The following is a 23246-nucleotide window of genomic DNA, read 5'->3' as shown; positions in this document are numbered from 1 at the left end:
TGCGTCAAGATGCGTGTCATCAAATTATAGAATTGCCTAGGTTGGAGAGGACCTCTCAGATCATCGAGTCCAACCATCAACCCAACACTGACAAAAACCACCACTACCCCATGTCCCTCAACACCATGTCTGCCCAGCTTTTAAATACCTCCAGGGATGGCGACTCCAACACTGCCCTGGGCAGCCTCTTCCAATGCTTGGCAGCCCTTTCGGGGAAGAAATTTTTCCTAATATCCATCCTAAACCTCCCCTGGCACAACATCAGGGCATCTCCTCTTGTCCCATGGCCTGTGCCCTGGGAGAAGAGACCGACCCCCCCTGGCTACCCCCTCCTTTCAGGGGGTTATAGAGAGCGAGAAGGTCCCCCCTCAGCCTCCTTTTCTCCAGGCTGAACACCCCCAGCTCCCTCAGCCGCTCCTCGCAAGACTTGGGCTCCAGACCCCTCACCAGCTCCGGTGCCCTTCTCTGGACACGCTCCAGCACCTCAATGGCTTTTTTGTGGTGAGGGGCCCAAAACTGGACACAGCACTCGAGGTGGGACCTCACCAGTGCCCAGTACAGGGGGACCGTCACTGCCCCGGTCCTGCTGGCCACACTAGTGCTGATACAGGCCAGGATGCTGTTGGCCGCCTTGGCCACCTGGGCACACTGCTGGTTCATATTCAGCTGGCTGTCGACCACCACCCCCAGGTCCTTTTCTGCTGGGCAGCTCTCCAGCCACTTTTCCCACACCTTGAGGCACAGAAACAAGGCCAAGCAATGGCTGCGTGCAATGGAACAAGGCAGGAAAGGCCTCCCTCCTCCCCTCTTCTGTACAAAACCAAGCCCGAAGCACAGGCTGGGATAAAACTTGCTGCTAAGAGAAGCCTAAACCTGCCACAAGTCTTGAGGAGTACAAAAAGGAGCCTCCAGGCAGGAGAGTGATGAGCTTTGTGCTACAAGGGCTTGGACACATGCACTGGGCTGATCCATCACCTTGTGGCTCTAAATGCAGGAGGCTCAAAATAACGAGATGGGCAGAGGGCTCTGTGCTAAATCTAGTATTTTAGGTTGGGAGAAAAACCCTGTTGATGAAGTTTGCTTTGTTTTGATTGTACTGTATTGTCAATTCAAGATCCAAAAAGGCAACACACTTGATTTTGCAGCTCTAGAATGACCTGTACTTAAGGTGTTCCTAAGTTTGGACCTATTTGACAAATCAGTTGTCTAATACCATTTAAAATAGTGAGCACGTATGCAGTTCAAAAAGAAGGTGGGGTGTTTGTGAACGCCATTCTTATACAAGCTCCTTTTCAAACTCGAAGGCCGCTTATTGCCATCCCTTTCCAAAAGAAACGAGCTGTTCCCACAACCAATTCCAGTATTACATCCCTTGCAACAATAAAGATAAAAGTAATTCTTCTGAGTTTCTATCAAGATTTTAGGGATGAGTCAAATGGGAATGTATTCCTGCTGAAACTGGAACCCAGAAGGGCAGATTCCAGAGAAACAGCCCCACATACCTGAAATAAAAAAAAGCAAGACTAGGAATAATACAAGATGCACAGGAAGAAAACGAGAACTTTTTTCCCCCACATACAACAGAAGCAACAGGACAAGAGGAAACGGCCTCAAGTTGTGCCAGGGGAGGCTTAGATTGGATATTAGGAACGATTTCTACACCGAAAGGGTTGTTAAGCATCGGAACAGGCAGCCCAGGGAAGGAGCGGAATCACCATCCTTGGAGGTATTTAAAAGCCAGCAGACGTGGTGCTGAGGGACATGGGTTAGTGGTGCTTTTTGTCAGTGTTGGGTTGATGGTTGGACTTGATCATCTTAAAGGTCCCTTCCAATCTAGACAATTCTATGATGCCATGCACAGATGTATCATGTTAGTTGTTCTAGAGACAGTTTGGGTCCAGATTCACTAAGGGACTTCAGCAGTGACAGTCAGAACAGACTATATGCCAGCTGCAGAAGTTACGGTAGAAGACACTTGTATCCTTTGCAAAGTAGAATCATAGAATATTGAGTGCACCCTCAGTAAGTTTGCAGATGACACCAAACTAGGTGGGAGTGTTGATCTGCTTGAGGGTAGGAAGGCTCTACAGAGGGACCTGGACAGGCTGGATCCATGGGCCAAGGCCAACTGGATGAGGTTTAATAAGGCCAAGGGCCGGGTCCTGCATTTCGGTCACAACAACCCCAAGCAACGCTACAGGCTTGGGGAAGAGTGGCTGCAAAGCTGCCCAGCAGAAAAGGACCTGGGGGTGCTGGTGGACGGCCAGCTTAACATGAGCCAGCAGTGTGCCCAGGTGGCCAAGAAGGCCAACAGCATTCTGGCTTGTATCAGGAATAGCGTGGCCAGCAGGAGCAGGGAAGTGATGGTGCCTCTGTACTCGGCACTGGTGAGGCCTCACCTCGAGTGCTGTGTTCAGTTCTGGGCCCCTCTGTACAAGAGGGACATTGAGGTGCTGGAGCGTGTCCAGAGGAGAGCGACCAGGCTGGTGAGGGGTCCGGAGACCAGGTCATATGAGGAGAGGCTGAGGGAGCTGGGCATGTTTAGCTTGGAGAAGAGGAGGCTGAGGGGAGACCTCATTGCCCTCCACAACTCCCTGAAAGGAGGTTGTAGAGAGGTGGGTGTTGGCCACTTCTCCCGGGTGAATAATGACAGGACCAGAGGAAATGGTCTGAAGCTGCGGCAGGGGAGGTTCAGATTAGATATTAGGAAGAATTACATTACTGCAAGAGTGGTCAGGCACTGGAACAGCCTGCCCAGGGAGGGGGTTGAGTCACCATCCCTAGAGGTATTTCAGAAACATCTAGATGTGGCACTTCAGGGCATGCTCTAGTGGCAGAGATTGTAGGTTGTTTGGCTGGACTCGATGATCTCAAAGGTCCTTTCCAACCATGAAGATTCCATGTGTTGGGTTGGAAGGGACCTTTAGAAGGTCATCTAGTCCAACCCCCCTGCAGTGAGCAGGGACATCTTCAAGTAGATCAGATTCTTCAGAGCCTCATCAAGCCTGTCCTTGAATGTCTCCAGGGATGGGGCCTCCACCACCTTTCTGGGCAACCTGGGCCAGTGTCTCACCAACCTCATTGTAAAGAACTTCTTCCTAATGTCTGATCTAAGCCTACCCTGCTCTAGTTTAAAACCATTGCCCCTCATCCTATCGTTACAACTAAAAGAAGAGTTTGATGTCAAAGAATCAGATCTGCAACACCCCGTAAAGCAGTGAGGTTTTCCTGTCTCCTGGATTTAGGCACGATGACAGGACAGATTTATAGGAAATTCTGCCATTTCTCTGCATTGTATTCAACCCTCCACAGGTTGAAATAGGCATTTAAGAGATTAAAATCTAATCCAGGAAGAATTTCAAGCCGTACCTTGTGGATTTAAGTACAGATGAGCGTTTCTTAAAATAGTCACAAGGCTATCTACTCTGTACACAGTATTTTAGTGATAAATGCTCTTGCCTGAAACTTAAGCAGTCAGAAGAGGGTGCAGACAAATTACACGCACAGTGGTCTAAACACCAACCAGCCTATAGACAGGTCTGTAGGGGCTCCTCCTGTTGAATATACCACCCTGCAGCACAAGATGCACGGTCTCAAAAGAGTACGAGCCATCTTAGAAGAGGAGGACATGTAGGGAAAGAAGAGCAGAAAGCAATCCTGGGTTTAATCCTAGCTCCTGAAGATGCACACCGTCACGCAAAGCGCAATTAGTTATTGGAGAGAGTGAACTCAAGGCAAAGCCTCTTCACCATCTGAACGAGTAATACCTGCTGCTCTTACTGGTTGGGCTGGACTGTGCTTCAAACTTGCTCAAATTCATTTCTCTTAGATCAGACTCTTTAAAGGGCAAAGACTTAAGCATGATATAAGACTGTCTAATTAGTAAACCCCAAATTACCTTCAGCAAGCGCTGATCAGCCCAATTTAGGCACAACAGCAACCTTTCTATGCAGCAGCAGAAATTTAAGGGTCTGAGTAAACCAACATGAGAACTCTGGCATCTAATTAGCTGGAGAGAAGCAGCTTTTACAAACTGTTCCGGTGGGCATGTAAATTTAAGTTCCTCCTAAAAAGAAACATGCCTAAATTCCTTTGTAAATCTAGGCCTTACAGGCAAATGGGGGAGGAATTAATTAGTTTGCAGGACCAGGAGAGGTTTTTTTAAGAGCTTGTTATGACAAGGCTATTCAAGCTAACACGTTATGTATGCCTGAACAATATCTCTTTAGTCCAGCAGCCAAAAAAATCTTCCCTTTTTTAGTAAGTTGAACTGGCAGAATGATCTATATTAAGTGATCTAACAGCCTAAATGGAGCAGCAATACAAAGCTAATCTCCCTCGTCTACAAAATAACTTTCCAGTTAATAGAGTACATAAGGGCTGCCCCACAGGGCAGTAAAACAGGAATGATCTTCATTTATCATGCAAGTGTTCAAACTAATGAATTAGAACAAAAAGCACTTGCAGCCAGGTTCCTTAAGCTACACGCAATGAAACAGACCTTACTTAAGACTGCAAAACCAGGTTTTAAGCTGCTGGAGACATAAGCGGGCAGATTTCTGAAACCCTCCATTGCTGCCAATAAACAGGAATAGGATGGGTTTAGCTTCAGTGAGGAATAAATACAGGGATAACAGTCCAAATCTGAAAAAGCAGGAATGAAGTCAATAGAACGGCTTAACTGCTTATCAAATATTATCTAAGGCATTTAAATAAAAGTAAATACGCATGAAGGACTTTGGAGACCAGCCATCTAAAAGTCATTGCCTAGGCTCCTTCCACAGTCACTGGAGAAAGAAAAGGAGCACTGGAGAGGAGTGGGTAACACCCTATTGAGAACACCAGTGGTGTTCCCCACGGCTCAGTGCTGGGTCCGGTCTTGTTCAACATATCCATCAACGACCTGGGTGAGGGGACAGAGTGCACCCTCAGCACGTTAGCTGATGATACAAAGCTGGGAGGAGTGGGTGACACACCAGAAGGCTGTGCCACCATCCAGTGAGACCTGGACAGGCTGGAGAGTTGGGTGGAGAGGAACCTAATGAAATGCAACAAGGGCAAGTGTAGGGTCCTGCACCAAGCTAGGAATAACCCCATGCACCAGCATAGGTTGTGGCTGACCTGCTGGAGCGCAGCTCTGAAGAGAGGGACCTGCGAGTCCTGGTGGGCAACAAGTTGCCCACGGGCCAGCAATGTGCCCTTGTAGCCAAGAAGGCAAATGGTCTCCTGGGGTGCATTAAAAAGAGTGTGGCCAGCAGGTGAAGGGAGGTCATCCTCCCCCTCTACTCTGCCCTGGTGAGGCCACATCTGGAGTCCTGGGTCCAGTTCTGGGCTCCCCGGTTCAAGAAGGACAGGGAACTGCCCGAGAGTCCAGCATAGGCTACAAAGATTATCACGGGAACGAAGCAATTATCTGATGAGGAAAGGCTGGGACTGTTTAGCTGGAGAAGACTGAGAGGGGATCTCATCAATGCTCAGCAAGAGCTAAAGGGCAGGTGGCAAGAGGATGGGGCCAGACTCTTCTCAGTGGTGCCCAGGGGCAGGACAAGGGGCAACGGACACAAGCTGGAACACCAGAAATTCTGTCTCAACACGAGGAAAAACTTCTTTCCTTTGAGGGTGGTAGAGCCCTGGCACAGGCTGCCCAGAGAGGTGGTGGAGTCTCCGTCTCCAGAGAGATTCACAACCTGCCTGGACGCGTTCCTGTGCAACCTGCTGTAGGTGACCCTGCTCTGGCAGGGGGTTGGACTGGATGGTCTCTGAAGGTCCCTTCCAACCCCTGCCATTCTGTGATTCTGTGGTTTATGACCAGTGGGAAAATCGTACTCTTTTGACCACAGGGGCAACTAGTTTAAGCTGAGTGACGGGTGTCTAGAAGGCAAACATGAGAAGATGAATAGCTCTCTGTGTACCTTTAAGTAGAATAATGGTCATAGTCTTGCAGGCAAGCAAAATAAAAATCAAATGGCTCTAGGTACAGTGGGTTAAGCAGTTAAGTCAAAGCATCTTTTCCTGTTCCATCGCCTCATTCCAGGTGAGAATGAGAAGTCAGATTGAGGTTTTGATTCAAAAGTAATGTTTACAGAGAGGCACAGAGCTCAGAAATACTAAGTTGCTATTAATCTTCATGCAAACAAGCAGCTGACAGAGAGTCTTTATGCCGTTTGCATCTTCCTTGAGGAAAAAGCTGTACTGTTACCAGAAGTCATAGCACTGCATCAAGGCAAAGCCCAGAGAAAGAGATGCTTTATCAGCTTCACAGCTCATGGAATTAATATATTTAAAAAAAAAAAAAAAAGTAAGTCATGCTAGATAACTAACATCCAATTGCCCAGAAACTTTAGAGAATGTAAAGTATCATCACCAGTGAGAAGTGCTTGGCTTGCAGGAGCACAGCCCTTTACTCTACAAAGGTACAACCCTGACCTGAATTACTGGGGTTGAACTGGTTCAGCTTCCAGCCACAATTACTTGGTCAACCTTCTGAGACAGCAAACAGATGTGGACACCTGTCCAAAAAGAACGGCTTGCGACTCGTGGCGTATAAAACCTGATTTGATGAACTGTCATCAGGCCTTAATGACTTTTAGTCATCGAGTTGGATCAGACTAGGGCTGGTTACGTATAGGAGTGCGTATAGTTCCTATCAGGAAGGAGGATTTCTAAATTAAAAAAAAAAGAAAAGAAACCTCAGATTTATTGGACATTATAGATAAGAGAATTACATCATCACCAATCTCAACGTTTCAATTGCATCCAAATCTCAAAAGCCAGTTCATAACAGTGGAACTTCAGCTGTAAATTTTGCTGGCAGCAAAATTACAAAGTAGTTGTTTTCTCCCCAAAATATTCATTTTCACTGGTTATAATTAGTCCATTTGGGCATTCTGACAGACCTCGGGCACGACACAGACTCCGCGCTGCAGACAGGCGAGATGAAGTGACTGAAGTAGGACAGCAGCATTTCTGAAGCTATTTTCTTAGGGAACCGATTCTGGTTGTAATCTGTTTGCAGTTTTGATAAAAAGAAACAGTTTCTTCAAGTCAGATTCACTTGTGATTATTTAATCTGTCTGCAAGGGGCTCGGAGAAACCGTAAAGCAGTATGAGAGACAGAATACAATTCACAGGCTCAAATATGTATCTTTTCCTCCCCACAAAATGTTTCCTCTGAGGGACATTACTGGATCACAGCTGGTCAAAATACTAAATCTTGATTGTCTGGCCAAAAGCCAAAATCCACAGCTACAGCTCTTTGGTATGAGAATACTTTGAAAAAAAAAAAACTTAAACACCATTTGATCTTTTTCGTTGCAAACTATGACCTCATGGCAGTAAGAACGCTAAATGAAGGTGTTTAAGTTGGTTTATAGCCATCTGAAATGTTTGAAGCTCCAAGTGCAGCTCGGAGCCAACCTCATGTCAACTGTGCTAAAAAGCAATAATAGTTTCTCACCTTCTTAGAGATTACTGGTTAAATAACGCACAATAGTGACAGGGCTGCAAAAGGAGGCTGCCAATATGAAATTAAGGTGAAATTGCGTCTTTTGGCAGCTAAGAAATTCTGACACATGCTTTTTTAAAAAAAAAAAAAAATCTTCATAAATTAAGCTACCAGAATTTTCTTTACTTGAACATTAAGTTTTAGGCTTCTCTTGAATTTAGCAGTATATGAATCAAGACGTACCTTTGAAACACAGATTTAAGCCTTGGCACGCAAGTATTTTTGGGTAAAGCTTTTAAAGGCAGGCTCAAAAGGACATCTCCTTGACTACAGACAGGACCTTCTAAAGGAGTGTCTCTTATTTGCCAACATTAGATAAGCCTATTGTCTAATCTATTCACTAGGAAAAAAGTTTCCTTCTCACTGGACTGCTCAGGTCTGCAGTGCGCTCTTTACTTGCTGTTAATAACCACAAATAGTATCCCTCAAAAGGTACACAGAGTAAATAAAATTAAGCTGAAGAAAAGGAGAGAAAATGAGTGACCTAAAGAGCCTGGCTTGTGAAAGATAAATCCGAACATGCAAAAAGGAATCAAACAATGTTCGAAATGCACAGACTTGGTCTCTCTCAAAGGCTGGAATAATCTGCATACTCAAAAGAAAAAGAATTTAAGAGAAAAACTGCATGGGGCCTTTTGCATCAGCAAAAGTTAATCTTAAAAATAAACTGCTTTTCTGGAAGCCAGTGAGACTCCAGGACTAAAAAAAATTGAAAGCTAGAGAATTATTCCCAAAAGGAAACAGAAAAGATATGGGGGACCGCAACTGAGACAGTCTAAATCCACAACAACTCTGGCTCATCATCTTTCACCTGAAGAGTCAACATCCAGATCTGAGATCAGAAAAATATGTTTCTGCAGTTCCATAGCCTCCATAACAGTGTGTGCGGGAACCAACTGATCTGTCTTGATTTCATCTACGTACAGAACAAATAATATTTTGCAGTAGGGGTAAGGGGGAAGAAAAGCAAACACAGTAGAGTATAGGTGCCAGGAGAGATATGAAGAGGGAAGCAGAGCTTGTAGACCCGCAGGCTTGCTGCCATAAATCACGCGTGTTGGGATGTGAAAACATGTATTAATCATTGAAGTGTCATGCCTGAGAAACCCAAACAAGATGAATCTCGCCAGGCACAGGGATCCAGCAGCAACGCAGTTAAACCTTGATGCAAAGGCATCGGACTCCGCAGACCTTCAAGACGGCCAAGGGCTGCCCCAGAGCTTCAGACAGAGCAACAGAGTTCATGAAAGTCTGAAGCTGAGACTTTAAAGACAAATTTGCTCTGATAGAAGTGTGAACTAGATGGGCTCTTCTACGAAAGCTGTGAGGTCATTTTCATAGAATGGTTCAGGTTGGAAGGGACCTTAAAGATCGTCCAGTTCCAACTTCCTGCCCTGGGCAGGGACACCTCCCACCAGACCAGGTTGCTCCAAGCCCCGTCCAACCTGGCCTTGAACCCCTCCAGGGATGGGGCAGCCACAGCTTCTCTGGGCAACCTGGGCCAGGGGCTCACTACCCTCACAGTCAAGAATTTCTGCCTGAGATCTCAGCTCAATCTTCCCCCTTTTTCAGTTTGAACCCATTACCCCTTGTCCTATCGCTATGTGCCCTTGTAAAAAGTCCCTTTCTCCAGCTGTCTTGTAGGCCCCCTTCAGATACTGGAAGGGGCTCTGAGGTCTCCCTGAAACCTTCTCTTCTCCAGGCTGTTGTTTGCTTGTTTGTAGTCTGAAGGAGTAAAGAAAGTATTTTGTACTCAAATCTAAACTGATGCTTATCAGATAAAGAGGTTGAGCCTGAAACAGCTATGTATTTCAGTTACCCTGAATATCTAACGGATTCAATTCTATTCCAGACAGCACAGAAATACAAAGGTCTCTAGTCAAAAGCTAACATGAGGACGCTGCATGGGCTCGGAGTTAAAACCAGTCCTGTTTAAAGAGAAACTAAGTACAGTGTATGTATTGCTTTTTTCCCAGCGCGATGATGATTTGACAGAACTTAAATTCAGCAATAATCAGCTACAGGGCTGAGAAAGGAAACCGAAGACCAGCAACGCTGAACCCAAACCAGGCACTGCGGGTGAATCTGTAGATAAGAAAACCCCCTCACTGCCTCACATGTTCCTGCTCTCATCCTGCAAACGAAGGATGACGTGGAAACACTTTACTGACTACGCTTTGCGGCAGAGGGTATCAGACGACTCACCTACAGCATCCTAAAAACAAACAATTCCTTCAAATCTTCATTTTAACAGCTGGTGGCTTTTATGCTTGTTAAAATATAAGTAATCAGATATTATCCACAAGCCAGTGGGCATTTGTACACTCCTACGTATGTGCTCAACTGCAATGCCTGGTTATGAGAGTCTAGCCAGTTTTCCCCTTGAGCTAGACTCCCTGCAAAGCCCCATTTCCATTTATATTATAAGGAAGTACTAAGAAGCATTGTTTAGAATCATTAGCCTTAAAAAAAAAAAAAAAATGTTAAAAATGAACAACTATTCATACAAGTTTTGGAGGTGAGAAGGAAATGAGGCATAGACAGTCATAGGGGAGGGAAGGAGGGAATGTGATACTCCCGGAGAACTACGCTTAATATTCCTACATGTTTTGAAATATTATCCAGCCAAAAAGTGTGTTTTGTCTTGCTAATGGCTGTGTATCACCTACGGGGAAAAAAAAAAAAAATCGCCCTGGTTGTACGATGGCAAAACATCTTAAGGCATAACTAAAGCTTCCATGATCAGTTCTTCAAAGCCAGCGCACACCAGACGGGAAGAAAGATACTCACGCTTTGAAAACGATTCCCATTTAACAGAGTCATCCCATCCCTGCTTACTCAAGACCGAAGGAGACATCCATGATCCCCACCCCTCCCGTTCTACTGATGAGTACACACAAGTGCTACAGAAGTCATGGTTTAGGTAAAAATCTGAGGATTTTTACATCATAGAGATGGATACCATGCAAAAACACCTGGTAATATTTTCCTGATGAAGAAAGCTTTTCTTTATATATCTTGCTAGGGGATAAGAAAAGCAGGGAGAATCTTTTCAGCTGTGCTTGAAATTACTGACAGAATAAAACCGCACAAGGGACTGAACTTCCTTTTCTCAGGGCCCGTTTATTTCCACGGTTTTGTTGAATCTCCATCAGGCAACACTTTTTACGGTATTGCTCAAAGATGCTACTTTTTCCACTCCTGTATTTGTTTTCCTTTGCCAAGACTCTCCTCCCAGAAATAAGTGATTTGGACAGTAGCTTGGAGTTCACTTGGATCAGCATTTCTGTGCAAGGAATGAAAGGTAACAAAGGCGAAGAGTGACACAGAAATAAGGGCTGGCAGGAGCCGTGTCGTGACGACGTCCCATAGGATTTCCATCACCCGTACCCACTGAAGCAGAATTTTTGTCCCAAGGGTCTGATATATTGAGCTGTGCTACTCCAGGGCACTACCCCCATTTGAACCCTGCTCTTATAATTTTCAAATGGAGCAGTAATAGCAAGCTTGCTTTTGTTTTTGGATAAAAGGATGCGTGATCACACACTGTCTTTAGAAGTGATGTGGTGTTCTTCCCATGTTCGGCATATTGCAGGAAAAAAATAAAAAAGAGTCTTTTAGAGCTTAGCAACATTTTAGGACCCTACTAAAACACAGCAGTAAGAACGCTATTGGAATAGTAAAATCCTTTAAAAGTTGCAGAAACAAGTACTTAAGAGAAGGCTGTTTATCAGCAGTTTTGTCCCTGTTTTTCAACCCAAAACTATTTATCACGTACCACTTTTTCTGCATTCATTTCAGACAAGTATTCCCATCACTACAAATATCCACATTATGCTACGCTGCCTCTACACCTGTCGGGCAGGTCATGGCAAGGGACCAGTCTGCATTAGCTAATAAAGGCCTTGCTACTTCTGTTGGTTGAAAATGTAAGGAATTCAGATATAGTATGAATAGCACTAAAAAGCTTTAACTCCTCTGTTAAAGAAGGGCCAGTGACACAATGTTTAGTGTCATTTCTCATCAGGTTTAAAGACTAATTCAAGCCTGGTTTATAAGTCTCTCCTAAAAGCCACATACTAGTCCAAAAATATTTAGGTTTGGCTATTAGTGCTTTGTAGTTCATTATCTTATTAGGAATAACTGGTTTCCGTTAGGAAGACTGGAAGCACTCTTTCATCTTAATTAACGTGCCAGAAGAAATTATTTCTCAGATCAACTGAAGCGGCGAGGGAATCTATATCCATATCCATCACCAGAGCATCTGGCAGCAAAACCTGGTGGGGTTACCTCATGCTGGATGAGATTTTCAATACCTTGGAGGATCCAGGGCATCTGCATGGGGCCAAGTATGACCCACGGACCACACAAGACCTTTGGAGCAGCGAATAATTAACTTAGGGATCCTAAAATGGCACACTGCTACGTTTGGGTGGGATTCAGGCACCCAAAGAACAAAGATGCGAATGCAGGACAAAATAATTGCTCAAGGTAAGAGGCTGCATGAGTGCACACAATTCAAAGACCATAAATTAAAAAAAATGAGAATACAAAGCATGTAACACCTGCACAAATACACTTGCTAGTGAATTGTGCCTTCCACATTTACTAAAGTTTATCTCAGTGGGTTTAAGGAGAATTGGTCAAGCCTCACGCTCAAAGAGCTGCTGCAAGAGAAGCCTACACTAACTTTAGTCTTAGAAAATCAAAGCCAGTCTGCTTTGATTTTCTACCCAGACAGTAGAGAGAGAGTCTGGATCCTCCAGAGTGAACCAGAGCAGAAGTGCCCAAGATTTCCGTGGAAGGTTACTATAACCTTCAGATACTCATTAATGTAGCTTCCCATTTAGCAACAATACTCCACATGCAGCAGCTGCTTTCATTAGCAGTAAAAATGCCCAACACAAACTGTGCTTATTATAATTCACCCCCCCCCATGCAACTCACTGGAATTACACATTTAAAGCAACTGGGAAGGCGGGTACCAGCCAGTCTGAGAGCTGTTCTGCTAAGGTTGTTATGCCTTTTTACCCTCCTGGACTATCACAGAATCATGGGATGGTTAGAGTTGGAAGGGACCTTAAAGATCATCCAGTTCCAACGCCCTGCCATGGGCAGGGACACCTCCCACTAGACCAGATTGCTCAAAGCCCTGTCCAACCTGGCCTTGAACACCTCCAGGGAATACCATATTACAGAAGGTGCATCTACTACCAACCCTTAGACGTAGTCCTGAAAGAATGATGAATTCATCTCCCTGTAGCAAAGAACATGGCTTTTCAAACAGTCTTCCTCTGTCCCCCCGACTCCTGCAAGAAGTGTTGTGGGCCCATCACATGGATGATATTACAAAAGCAGAAGAAAATAGTAGAATATTGTGGACATCTTGAATGGCCTGTATTTTGGGGAAGTCACAAGTCTTCCCCAAGCATGCTAAACTCTTGTGAAGAGGACCTGCTTGTTCGTGAAAAATCCTTACATCGAAATTTTATGTAGCATCCACCTTTTTCTTTTTAATTACAAAAAAAAATTAAAAAAATACTTACCATCTAACCATTAGCCCAAGCTCCATGAAGTTTTTCAGGTTAGGAAGAGTTTGCCTTAGGTCTGGAGTACTCAGCCCATGCTGATACCTAAGCTACAAAACCAGAAAAAAAAGAAATTAGCACCGCTTTCCAAATCCCAGATTCCGATGAATGTAACATTATGGTCAGTTAATTTACTAGGGTTTCAAAAAAAGTGTAGGATAATCAAGCAATTCCAAGAGATCTCTTCTCCTTAAGGAAATGTTCCATTTAATACTCATAACCTCCTATTAGCAAAACCCACCCAAGAACAGGGACAAAATAATCAGTCAATCTGACTGTTAAACCTCATTACACTTTTTCCATTTCCTATCTGTAACAGGAGAGCAGCCTCACAGCTTAATAAGAATACAGCCATTAAGTGAAAGGACCGAATTCCAACACAATGTTCTATATTCACCGATTCAAAACATTTATTTGTGCATGTCATCTGTCACCCCGAGGGTATCAATGCACACTGGAATCAGCAGTGGAATTATTTCAGCAACATCAACTCGGGAAAATACGTACTGCCACACAACCCATCTAAATCTGTGTTCCTTATACAGTTTCCATCAAGATATTAAACTGCTGCGATTATTCTCATAATTAAACCCAGCATTTAAATAAAATGCCATGTCGCTAAGAGAAAGGCGTCAAACATTGACTGACTTTAACCCAAGTATTAACTCCTTTGTGGGCACAAACATAAATGAAAAGATTTGATACAGTGACTCCATGCAAACCGTAACTTGTTTTTACCCTCAGATGATCAAATCAAGCACACACGATATAACTCTCACTGCTGGTAATTATAAACTACTTCGTAAATAAGTCCCCAAACGAAAAATACCTCCAAAGAGAAGGGCACGTGGAAGGGAAAAAGTCTTCGTTTCTTTCAAGTGTGAATCTCAAAACTTCGTGGAAACTTTGCAGGGAAATTTATCCCTCGTGCGGTTAAAATTGAAGAAAAAAAATATGCCTAAATTCCAGTACCTTTAAGACTATCAGAATGAAGCAGCATCAACTTAATGTGCAGTTCTCAGCAGATGCTAACGTGCTCTAGAAGTCACAGCTGCCCTCCAACATACACATACAATAACTACACAAATTCGATACTGATAGAGCTACTTGCTGAAACATGGGATACTCCCACACAAAGTGAAATTTGATTTTTTTTTTTTTTTTTTTAGAATTAGAATTAACACGCCTGTTTCCATAATTCAGGAAAGTAAGGTGTAGGAAAGCATCCTCTAAGCTAGAAAGATGTTTGACTTCTCCCAAACAATGGCCCAATCGGTTTTTCCACTGAAAAAGACTCTTGAAATTGGGACTGATTTCTATGCTTGTCTGAGTTTTAGAAAGAAAAATAGCTTTGGAAGAAAATCATCCTCAGTACTGCATTGTACAACAGGAGGCCATTTATTACCCCGTTTATTATTTCCATATGGACACACTCAAGTCATATGGTGGGCTTGGATTCATATTTTCTGCTACAATGATAGAACCTGGATTAAGACAACCATACAGTATAAATTACTAAACGATCACCACATTCTCCTGATGGGATTACGGTGGATTTGGTTAACCAAAGAACTAGCCTGGGGCAAAAGAAATAAAAAAAAAAAAAAAAGGAAAAAAAAAATCAAACCCATTACATTTGTTCCTCCTACTAAAATCAAATGTTCATAGAATACCCCTTTTTATAGTCATCCTTAAATTCTAAGGTTTCAGAGCATGAAAAGAATTGGATTAAGGGATCTCTCCACTTCCAACAGCCAACACCAGAGGAACGCAGGCGAGACTCTTCTACCAAAACATGAGAAAAATACTGTTTCTGCTAAAACTCATTTCCATCTTGCAAATAGTAGAGACGCAGCGTAAGTAAAGTTAGGATGTAAGTTTTGTGAAGCTGCTAGGAAAAAAAATAAATTTAACTTTATAAACTGCATTCTATTTTGGCTTTGTAATAGCTTAAAATGAAAGCAATATTGCCTTATGTGTCTGTATCAATACAAGCTGACGATGATGTATTCACGAAACAAACCTACAAATAATCCCAGAAGGTGTTGAAAAACTCATCTGCTTTCTAGTGTCAGAAAATAATAATAATAAAAAAAAAAAAAAAAAGAGTTGGAGCATCAGAGCCATCAGTCACTTCTCACATTTTAGTCTGGTTCCAAAATTACCTCCCCATTAATGCAACAAGGTTACGTCCTGCTTCACAGTGCTCTGCAGTAATCTCACAGACCCCCAAAAAGAAATCTCTGCTTCCGCTGAATGACAGAACCCACCACACATAGAGCACACCGCAAACAGGAGCATGGAGGCAGAAGAAAGACGGAGGCAGAAGAAAGACGGAGGCAGAAGAAAGACGGAGGCAGAAGAAAGACGGAGGCAGAAGAAAGACGGAGGCAGAAGAAAGACGGAGGCAGAACTCTTCTTCCTCCTACTCTTACCCTCTGCCATCATTAGTAAGGACTGTTTTTTTTTTTCCCCCCAAACCATGAAGCATTTCTCATACCTTTTTCCTTAAGTTTAATATCTTTTAACAGCCAACACCACACATACAGGGATGGTTACTCCCCCTCATCCAATAACTAGTAAGACACTGAACAATAGTAACAACCTTCACCTGCGACCTGTTACAGTAGGATTCATAACATCAAAATCAATTTTAAAAAGAGAAAAATGTAGGGAGAGGACACCTGCTTTGCTCATGAGAGTTAAAAGGAATTTAAAGATTGAGCTTTGCATGATGGAAGATGAAAAGAAGCATGAAGGAGACCAGTGAAACATGAAGTTGGGATAGGAACATGACAGCAGAAAGAGGTGACCATGTGCTGTCTCGATTCCCCGAAGAAACTGAGTTCACATTTCAACTGTTGAAATTAAACATCACCCATCTCCACCTGCCCCACGTAAAGTTTCCAAAGGAACCAAGTATCACTTGCAAAAGCAGCATTTTATTTAAAGGTCCAATTATTCCTTCAGGATATCAGGGACCCGGCCATCTGAAGAAAACGTGCCTGTTTTAATTCGAGTGAACAAATGTCCAAGATTTGGTTCACATTCATGACTGCGTATTCTCCACGGGGCTGTGAGTACATCATTAATGATGTTCAACTAATAAAATATTAATTGCCATTTCCTTACTAATGTTTAGCTCCTCTATACAGCTTTGTTTTCCCAAGTGCTGTGTGAAACGTTGCTTGATTGAACAAAAACACGTAGTAAACACGAACTGGAAAACAAACGAGCTAAAGACACTTCAGCCAAGGTTCCCAGCCTGCTCTCACACCAGTTACCAGCGACACCTACTCCACAGAAACAAGACGTAGCAGATGAGGTGCATCGTATTTTCTGAACAGTTCAAGGCAGAATAACTTAAGGGATATTTAAGGGAGAAAAAAAAAAATAGTTTCACTTTGTAATTTCTTTCAATTACACAGATTTATTCCTTTTACTCATCTCAAAAAGTGAAAGGTTCAACATTTTATTGAACTTTGTTGCTTTGGCTTCTGTGTTAACTGATACCATTGCAAATTATTTAACTAACTAAGACTTAAGTTATTTAATTAAGATGTAAAGAAGTTGCTAATAAACAGCAACCAGAAAAAAAAACCCAAACCACGTTCACATTTCTACAAGGTTTTAGAAAACATTCATCCAATTTGATTAGTTTCTCAGAAAACTTGTATCCCCTAAACCTGACTTACAAAGCCAGTGTGATAAAGTTTCAAACTTCTAAAAATATTTCTACATTACAAAAAGACGTTGAAAAGAGGATGGACAAAAATTTATGACTGTCAGTAGGTCACTGCCCAGATTGCCTTTGTAAAATCTGAGTTTTTTGTTTGTCCTAAGACAATTTCAAGAAGTACCTGTACAGAAGAATCTGAAGAAAGAGGAGACTGAATTGATATTAAAGCCAACTCTACCTCTATGGAAGACCACCCCATCATACTGGTCGGTATTTTTATTATATTTGCTATTTATTCCAACGTCATAGAAGTAAGCTGCATTTAAAGCAATTGTTCTTAGAGTGAAAGGTAAGATTTATTCTTAAAATGCACATTAGGTTTTTAATAAAATGTTTAAATACTTAATTTCCATCAAAGACTAAGAAAATTGTTCCAGCTAACACACAACCACAGCATCAGCTGTACATGAGGCATGACAAACAAATTAAAGTTAACTCGTAACAAGCTGGGCATAATTGGTTTAGACTCTTTAAGAAGAGGGAAAAAAAAATAAATATTCAGTTGCTCCCGTTTCTACCTGCATTTCCTTCTGTGCAACGGCTTCACCTTCTACTGGAAGTTGTCGGTCCTGAGCAGTGAATCAGCTCCACCCTGAGCACCTCGAAACTACTCTTGCCACCCAAGCATCTTCCAAGTAATTTATTTTGTCAACTAGACTGTTATGGTTAATGAAAGTCACATCAGACAACATAAAAGCTTACCACCTTCCACGCTAAAACAAATCACGACAAGTGTAGCTACCTCATTTGTTAATGAATTAAAATACAAACCTGCAAAGGTCCGGTTATTCTCCTATAAAGTCCATAAGATAAGAAGTACTAGGAGTATTAAAGTTGGCTTACAAAGAAACCATTTAGCTATCTTTCCATTTCTGGGTAACATCAGGTTGCACCGAAGATCAAAATTAGGGCTTTTGACACTAAGGGGCTGCTTCTTAAGACAAATAACGATATCCTGCATTTGCGTGCAAAGAAGAATAGCCCATTTCCTACACTAATCCCTGTAACAGTATTTAATGACTAATGGTATACAAGCATATACATTTACTTCCAGCCAGAAACCACGGAGTACCTCGACTGGAATATCCTTTTTTGGGAGCACAGAATGACTCCAATTCTGAACTCATCTGTTCATCATTTACCATATTGTTTCCCCAGCCGTAACCATATTGTTCTAAGCCACGTGGAAACAGTCTCACAGCGCAGACTATGTTAATAAAATTCAAAATACCAGTCACTTCAGTACACGTTATGCATAATACTCGACTCAATACTGAAACCTCCAGCAATTTTACACTTCCCTTAGTCTCTACTGCAGGTCCTTGATGTTGTAGCACCGTCTGTTTCTATACAAGAGGTGGACCCAACCCACTACTACACTATTCAGGCTCACGTTAAGGCAAGTCAAGAGCAATTTTGAATTATTTGCAATTAAATGAGGAGTTGTTCTTGATAGCATCGAGCATTTGAAAGGACATCTGCTCCACAAATGTGAAAACCCACAAATAAAAATAGAAGCAAAAGTGTTCTTTCAATCAAGTGCACAGGGTTGGGTAGAAGCCAAGCATTCACCGAGGGTTTTCAGAGGCTGTCCAACGCTGGGACAGAAATATAAAAATGCAAGTTTTAATAAAATGATATAGTTAATTGTTTTACAAGATCCTGGATGACTTTTCAGAGGATGAAGGAGCACTGGCTGGGATTCAGATGACTAAGCACTGCAATAATGAAAACAGAAAGTGTTGTTATAATGCCTGTTGCTATATAAACAACCTTGGGGGATCAGTGAAATAATGCCTGCTGCTATATAAACGGTTGTGTGTGTTTATACCTTTTGGGGGAAATTAAAAAATTTTAGATTATTTGCACTCTTAACATGTTGCTTGCCTTTGTTTTATTAAATGTAGCTAGCTGTTCTAGCTCTGAACAGCTATGGGGGTTTACGGAAAAACCCTTAAAGCTGCAACATTAGCGAAACACACCGTGGTATCGATTAGCTCTTGAGATCGCGTATCTCAAAGCAAAACATTTAAAATTCATTTTTATTGTTCGTATTTACAAGACTGTCAGCATACATCTGTCACAATTTGGAAGTAAATCTAGCCGAAGCTTTTTTTTTTTTTAAAAAGATTCTTGGGGAAGCGGGAGAGGGGAAAAAAAAAGCAATATAGCAACCCCTGTGATTATAACAAGTCTTTAAGTCCTCAAATCTTGTTTTCAGAAGGCGCAAACAGAGGACAGCCACAGTAGTGACATCCCTCATCCAAACAAGGGGAAGTGCTCAAATACGCAGCTATTTTTATGGAAATGCTGACTTGTATCTTGATCTGCCAGTGCCTGCCTCCCTCTCCCAAGTGGATTTCCATGCTGTTCAGATGTCCACCCTGAAAAGCAACTGTTTACTTTGCAATTCTTCTAAGAGCACTAAACTAACAAGAAAAACAAGTGACATCAGCAGCCTTGAAGACCCATGTCCTTCATTAATCCACAGGGCACACGCTTTAAAGTTCTTTAAGCTGACCCAGCGTGCTTAAAAAAAAGTCTTCATTAATGCCATCTTAAAGGAGTCCCATCACAATTTTGATTTTGCAATAACAAATATGGCATACAAACAGCAATCAACGCAGTAACAGGAGAGATCGCTGTTCTATGCTGTCCCTTCAAAGGCTGCTTACAATCACACTGTTATTTTTAAATCATATTTAGTCTAAACTAGCTTGATTTCACCATCTTCTACAATGCTGAGGCTGCTATCAATGGGATACTTTCCTCTTCTTTTACTTTGATCTGTAACAGCAATAACTTAACAGTCAGATGCTGCAAAGTCCAAGACAGTCAACGCTACAGTGCAGAAATGCTGATCTTTGTTTAATGCCTTTGTCTGAGACGTGGACATTGGGATCAAGTGCACCCTCAGCAAGTTTGACGATGACACCAAGCTGTGTGGGGTGGTCGACATGCTGGAGGGAAGGGATGCCATCCAGAGGGACCTGGACAGGCTGGAGAGATGGGCCCATGCGAACCCCATGAAGTTCAACCAGGCCAAGTGCAAGGTCCTGCAGGTGGGTTGGGGCAATCCCAGGCACAAATACAGTTTGGGCAGAGAATGGATGGAGAGCAGCCCTGAGGAGAAGGACTTGGGGGGGTTGGTGGGTGAGAGGCTCAACATGAGCCGGCAACGTGCGCTGGCAGCCCAGAAACACCCCCCGCAGCCTGGGCTGCATCCCCAGCAGCGTGGGCAGCAGGGCGAGGGGGGGGATTCTGCCCCTCTGCTCCGCTCGGGGGAGACCCCCCTGCAGTGCTGCCTCCAGCTCTGGGGCCTCAGCACAGGAGAGACACGGAGCTGTTGGAGCGGGGCCAGAGGAGGCCCCGGAGATGCTGGGAGGGCTGGAGCCCCTCTGCTGGGAGGACGGGCTGAGAGAGTTGGGGGGGTTCAGCCTGGAGAAGAGAAGGCTCCGGGGAGACCTTGGAGCCCCTTCCAGTCCCTCAAGGGGCTCCAGGAAAGCTGGGGAGGGACTCTGGATCAGGCAGGGGAGCCATGGGACGAGGGGGAAGGGTTTTACACTGACAGAGGGGAGATTTAGATTAGAGATTAGGAAGAAATTCTTGGCTGTGAGAGTGGTGAGCCCCTGGCCCAGGTTGCCCAGAGAAGCTGTGGCTGCCCCATCCCTGGAGGGGTTCAAGGCCAGGTTGGACGGGGCTTGGAGCAACCTGGTCTGGTGGGAGGTGTCCCTGCCCAGGGCAGGGGCTTGGAACTGGATGGTCTTTAAGGTCCCTTCCAACCTGAACCATTCCATGATTCTATGATCTCTACATTACGGCTCAGTGTCTGTACACACTAGGTTAGCAGGAAGCTCTGATTCAGTTCTTACAGAGGGCATCAAATTCATATGGCAACTTTTCTCTCACCCACTGGTTCTTGCTTCCCCACAAGCAGCCAGCTCCTTTCCACTCCTCCCAGACTGGAGAACTATAATTCCCTTCCATCTGACAGGCAGGGGAAATTCATGCATGAAATCTAAGCACAGGAGTGAGTCAGCAGTGACCAAGGAAACTATATCCTCATCTGATAACAGATCTAATTCCCTTCTGCCTTTTTTCATTTGCGTTAGAATTATATTAAGCTGCTTCTTCCCCTCACATTCACCAAAATACAAAGTCTGATCATTATTCAAACACAGCAGCAGCCCGGACGCTAACGCTCAGCAACTTGTAATAGTCTGCCAAACATTTATGAAGTAGTTTTCTTCTAATTTTTAAAACTGAAATGTGATAACAGGCAATATTTAATACTCGATTTTGGTTTCGCAGCAATAGTGTTTATTGGAGATAGACCACAAGAAAATAAGGAAATAGGAGTACGTGTTTGAGGACATGCACAACACACTGTAGAACTAAACACTGAGATGAGCCAAAAGCCGTGTTTCTTCCCGGACTCTCCCGCTCGTATTCGTGAAGCCCTTCCTGAGAGTAAACACAACACCCCCCCAGAGGGGTCTCAAACATTCGCCTTCATGGTTTGAGCCTGGTGTCCCAGTAAGGATATGGGAAACCATCGTCAAAGACAGGCTGGGGGAAACAGCCACTTATATAAGTTATTCCTATAAAATTTGGTGGTTAATGGGCTTGTTATAAAAAATAACATCTCTGGGCCCCCTTGCCCATAAAGGTGCCTCTCATATACCATGACCATTTTACAGAAAGAACATTAAAAAAAAAAAAGCAATTTAGAAGATAGAGGAGTTACTGGCCTGAGAAAAGCTTCCCCCTTTCCCCAGTGAAGCACTCAAGTAACTCAAACCACGTTTACTGGTCGGCTCTAGTCTTGCTGCATTAGAGCTTGATGAGATGAAGCTATCCAGCATAACCTTTCCAGGTTCAGGTCAGACCTTCTTAAAACACCTCGGTATCACAAAGCGATGTTTATTGGATTATAAGACATGGGCACACTTACTTCCTATGACCTCATTCATCCTGAGCTTTTGTATTAAAAATCATTACATCAGGCACAGAACAAAAGGTCAGATGTGCAAAAGCCAGGAGAAAGACAACATTTTGTACCTACATCTTAAACGTGATGTTTTCTTTATGCGTTTAGCTCCCCAAGGGTGATTTTGCACTGCATGAAAACCTCTGAAACCTGCTTTTTTTACCTAAGAACACCAAAAGGGCAATAGTCTCAGGAGCGCACAGGCAGGTACAGAGAACTCACCAACCTTGTCCTGACTGGAAATCAGGGTGAATATAGCCCAGAGCCCGAACTCATCAGCCAGGCTGGAAAGGCTGCGGGGGTGCACTAGGGCTACATTGTCAGCTCTAGTGGCAGATGAACATCTGCCTCCCCCTCTGCTCTGCCCTGGTGAGGCCACATCTGGAGTCCTGGGTCCAGTTCTGGGCTTCCCAGTTCAAGAAGGACAGGGAACTGCTGGAGAGAGTCCAGCAGAGGCTCCGGAGATGCGGAGGGGCTGGAGCATCTCTGTGCTGAGGAAAGGCTGAGAGCCCTGGGGCTGTTCAGCCTGGAGAAGAGCAGACCGAGAGGGGATCTCATCAATGCTCAGCAAGAGCTAAAGGGCAGGTGGCAAGAAGATGGGGCCAGACTCTTCTCAGTGGTGCCCAGGGACAGGACAAGGGGCAACGGACACAAGCTGGAACACGGGAAATTCTGTCTCAACACGAGGAAAAACTTCTTTCCTGTGAGGGTGGCAGAGCCCTGGCACAGGCTGCCCAGAGAGATGGTGGAGTCTCCATCCCTGGAGACATTCCAAACCCACCTGGACGCGTTCCTGTGCCACCTGCTCTGGGTGACCCTGCTCTGGCAGGGGGTTGGACTGGATGGTCTCCAGAGGTCCCTTCCAACCCCTGGCATTCTGTGATTCTGTGAACATCTGCACCGAAGACTGTGGCCTCTCTCTGCTTTCACACTAGATATAAAGAATTTTTTTTATGCTGAGGGTGGTGAGACACTGGAACAAGTTGCCCAGAGAGGTGGGAGATGTCCCATCCCTGGAAACATTCCAGGCCAGGTTGGATGGGGCTCTGAGCAACCTGGTCTAGTTGAAAATGTCCCTGCTCATGGCCAGGTGGTTGGACTAGATGGCCTTTAAAGGTCCCTTCCCACCCAAACCATTCTATGATTGCTCAATTACAGGTCAGAGCAATATAATAAAGTTTCCAAGTTTTTAGAAATTTCTATATGGTCCTCATTCCTACAGTTATTAATTACTTTCATAGTTTAATAAATCTCCAAAACCAGGTAATTTTCTCATTTGGCATCAGTCTACCTTTACCTTGTACCTTAAGACGTTGAGGAAAGGAAACCTGTAAGGATTGTTTCAGTGCACACAAATAATACACTCCATTTGGTATCGCAAACACAAAGTCTTCCAGCTATTTGTTCTTTTATGCTATGATGGGA

General features: G+C 43.7%; 1 protein-coding gene across 2 annotated transcripts in view; it reads right to left on the bottom strand.

The window, feature by feature from the left end:
• UVRAG (UV radiation resistance associated) overlaps positions 1-23246 on the bottom strand; it is a 112968-nt gene that overhangs the window by 5866 nt on the left and 83856 nt on the right. The window contains exons 14-15 of one of the 2 annotated variants that reach the window (XM_074572302.1): positions 13051-13142; positions 5903-7005 (exon numbers count right to left, since the gene is read on the bottom strand). In XM_074572302.1, coding sequence (XP_074428403.1) covers position 7005; positions 13051-13142 — 93 coding nt within the window. In that variant the 3' untranslated portion in view covers positions 5903-7004. Of the gene's footprint in view, positions 1-5902; positions 7006-13050; positions 13143-23246 lie in introns of those variants that run through there. The other variant, XM_074572301.1, reaches the window with a different exon arrangement.

This window comes from Larus michahellis, chromosome 1 (genome assembly GCF_964199755.1).
Source record: "Larus michahellis chromosome 1, bLarMic1.1, whole genome shotgun sequence".
Classification (NCBI taxonomy): Eukaryota; Metazoa; Chordata; class Aves; order Charadriiformes; family Laridae; genus Larus; species Larus michahellis.
Note: the sequence above shows the minus strand (reverse complement) of the source record. Positions and strands in the feature narration are given on the sequence as shown.